We start from the raw sequence: 2494 nt of genomic DNA, 5'->3' as shown, positions 1-2494 counted from the left end.
AACAACAACAACAACAACAAACCTGCTATCAGGTCAGCTTTAAGTCATTCAGCTAGCACATAACAACAACTGTAGATACATATTTTCTACATACAAAAATTATTTCTTTCAACAGTCACATTCATAGTGAATTCTCACTGGAAGACTATAGTTACACTTACATGTACAATGCCTGAGGACCTATCATTGAGGCAAGGAATGCTGATACCACTCCAGATCCTGAACCTACTTCAAGGCATATTTCCACTCTGAAAGAAGAAAATAAAAGCAATATTAGTACACTATTATAAAAATTCATTTCACAGAAAACAATTCTTCAAAACAACTATGCGGTATCTTCTCACTCCAGTCAGAATAGCAAAATTTAACAGAATAGCAAACATCAAATGCTGACGAGGTTGAGAAGAAACTGGAACCGTTATTCACTGTTGGTAGAAGTGTAAAATGGTGCAACCACTATGGAAGTCTTCATGCATTTTCTCAAAAAGTTGCAAACAGAAATACCATTTGAACCAGCAATTCCACTACTGGGAATATACCCTAAAAAACCATAATGGTTACCTAAGCAGATATACGCACACCCATGTTTAATGCAGCTTTGTTCACAATAGCAAAAAGTTGGAAACAACCCAAGTGTCCATCAACAAACAAATGGACAGAGAAGCTCTGGTATATTCACACAATGAATACTATGTTGCATTGAAAAACAAGGAATTCATGAAATATTGTACAAAATGGGTGACCCTGGAGGATATTATGCTGAGTGAAATATCTCAGTCACAAAAAGATAAGTGTTGCATAGTGCCACTGTTATAAAAGAGGTGTGGCATCAGGGTTGGCGGGAGACTGAGAAAGAGGGGATAAATAATGTATACCACATTGAAACACGAGGGAGTTAAAAGGGATATATGATTAGGTATTATTGTTATGACAGGAGTCCAGAATAAAGGCTGCATAGTGGAGTGGACTGAGGGGGTGGGATTGTAGAACAATGAAAGAATTTTTCTTTTACTTTTCAAAGAGAAGAGAGAACTGTGGAAAGGGGTGGGCAGGGAGAAAAGTGCAACAATGAATTAATGGAAATCTAAAGTCTCTGTAAACTTTCATGAAAATTAATTAAAAAAATAATTCTTATGCTAGTTTTAATATATCATTTCCCTTGTATCATAATGCATCTGAAAAATATATGGAATGTAAAACAAAACTGTGATTTAATTTTTTACAACCAAATTGTGCTCAAGTTGAATGAAAATTTTGGATATATAAGTGATCTTACATTCACACAATAGCAATATTTTACAAAAGGTGGCTTTCAATTAAACAAGGTATTATTACATAAGATATATGGAATAAATACATTTAGTCTGAAATAATATGAAAGGAAGCATGTCTTGACATTAAGAGCTTCATTTTAGTATTTCCTAAAATAGTATTAGTATTATTAAAAAATTTATTTATAAGAAATATTTTCTTGGTTTGATTTTAAATATATAACTATGTAAATCCCTCACTATTTGGGAAGAAGTGATGTCTCCTATTGAACTGATAATTTTAGAGCAACAAATCCATTTTTCATGGCTACATACTAAATTTTCCAGGTTCTTAGGGTTTCTGGAGGCAAGCTGTTTATGGAAGTGGATGCCACTCCTGCTTCCAAACCCTATGAACCTGGAGAAAGGATGAAAGTCATGCAAGGGTCGAAGACTTTTGTTCATAGAATCACTACGAGTCTCCTATGACTCGATGGCGGCACTTAACAATACAGAGAGAGATCAGTTGGCCTAGTGGACCGAAAGTGATACTACCAAGCCAAAGGTGGGTGACTTTAATCCACGGCCCTCAGGCCAATTCTTAATTGTTTTTTGTCAAACATTCTTGTAGGTTGTATAGCCTTGGTGTATCCACTTGCCATACAGAGGTAACTTGTGGTTGCTGTGAAGCTAAACACTGTAAATGCTAGTAACGGTTACCCATGGTGGACAGTGTTTGGTGGCGCTCCCCTGTTAAAACAAGCTTGGAAGCAGGAATGGCATCCACTTCCTTAAATAGCTTGTCTCCAGAAACCCTATGAAGCTGGAGAAAGGATGAATGTCATGCAAGGGTCGAGGACTTTCGTTCATAGGGTTGTTATGAGTGGCCTATGACTCAACAGCACTTGGTAACAACAAAACCACATACTAAATTGAAAAAAATACCTAAATATCTGACATTAGAATATTATTACTAAAGCTCTTAGAATGCAAAGAAATACAATAAAGTCATTATTCCACTGTATTTTATCCTTTGTTCTTGTTGTGTACCATCAAGTTGGAACCGACCCAAATCTGACCTTCCAATGGGTTTTCAGAGGCAGTTAATCGCATGGGAAGAGATTGTCCTCCCTTCTCCCACATTTTATCCTTAATTACTATCCCTTGCTATAATCTTAATCATGTATTAAAACACCAATGATTCTCATTACAGAGACAATTTCATCAGAGTTGGGATCCCTTTA

General features: G+C 35.9%; 1 protein-coding gene across 2 annotated transcripts in view; it reads right to left on the bottom strand.

The window, feature by feature from the left end:
• LOC102872662 (hemK methyltransferase family member 2-like) overlaps positions 1–2494 on the bottom strand; it is a 24338-nt gene that overhangs the window by 15545 nt on the left and 6299 nt on the right. For both annotated transcript variants that reach the window (XM_006899403.1, XM_006899404.1), the window contains exon 2: positions 162–248. In XM_006899403.1, coding sequence (XP_006899465.1) covers positions 162–248 — 87 coding nt within the window. The remainder of the gene's footprint in view (positions 1–161; positions 249–2494) is intronic.

This window comes from Elephantulus edwardii, unplaced genomic scaffold, assembly GCF_000299155.1.
Source record: "Elephantulus edwardii isolate Elephantulus edwardi_28Jun2011 unplaced genomic scaffold, EleEdw1.0 scaffold00256, whole genome shotgun sequence".
NCBI classification, from domain to species: Eukaryota; Metazoa; Chordata; class Mammalia; order Macroscelidea; family Macroscelididae; genus Elephantulus; species Elephantulus edwardii.
This window is presented reverse-complemented; position numbering and strand designations above follow the sequence as displayed.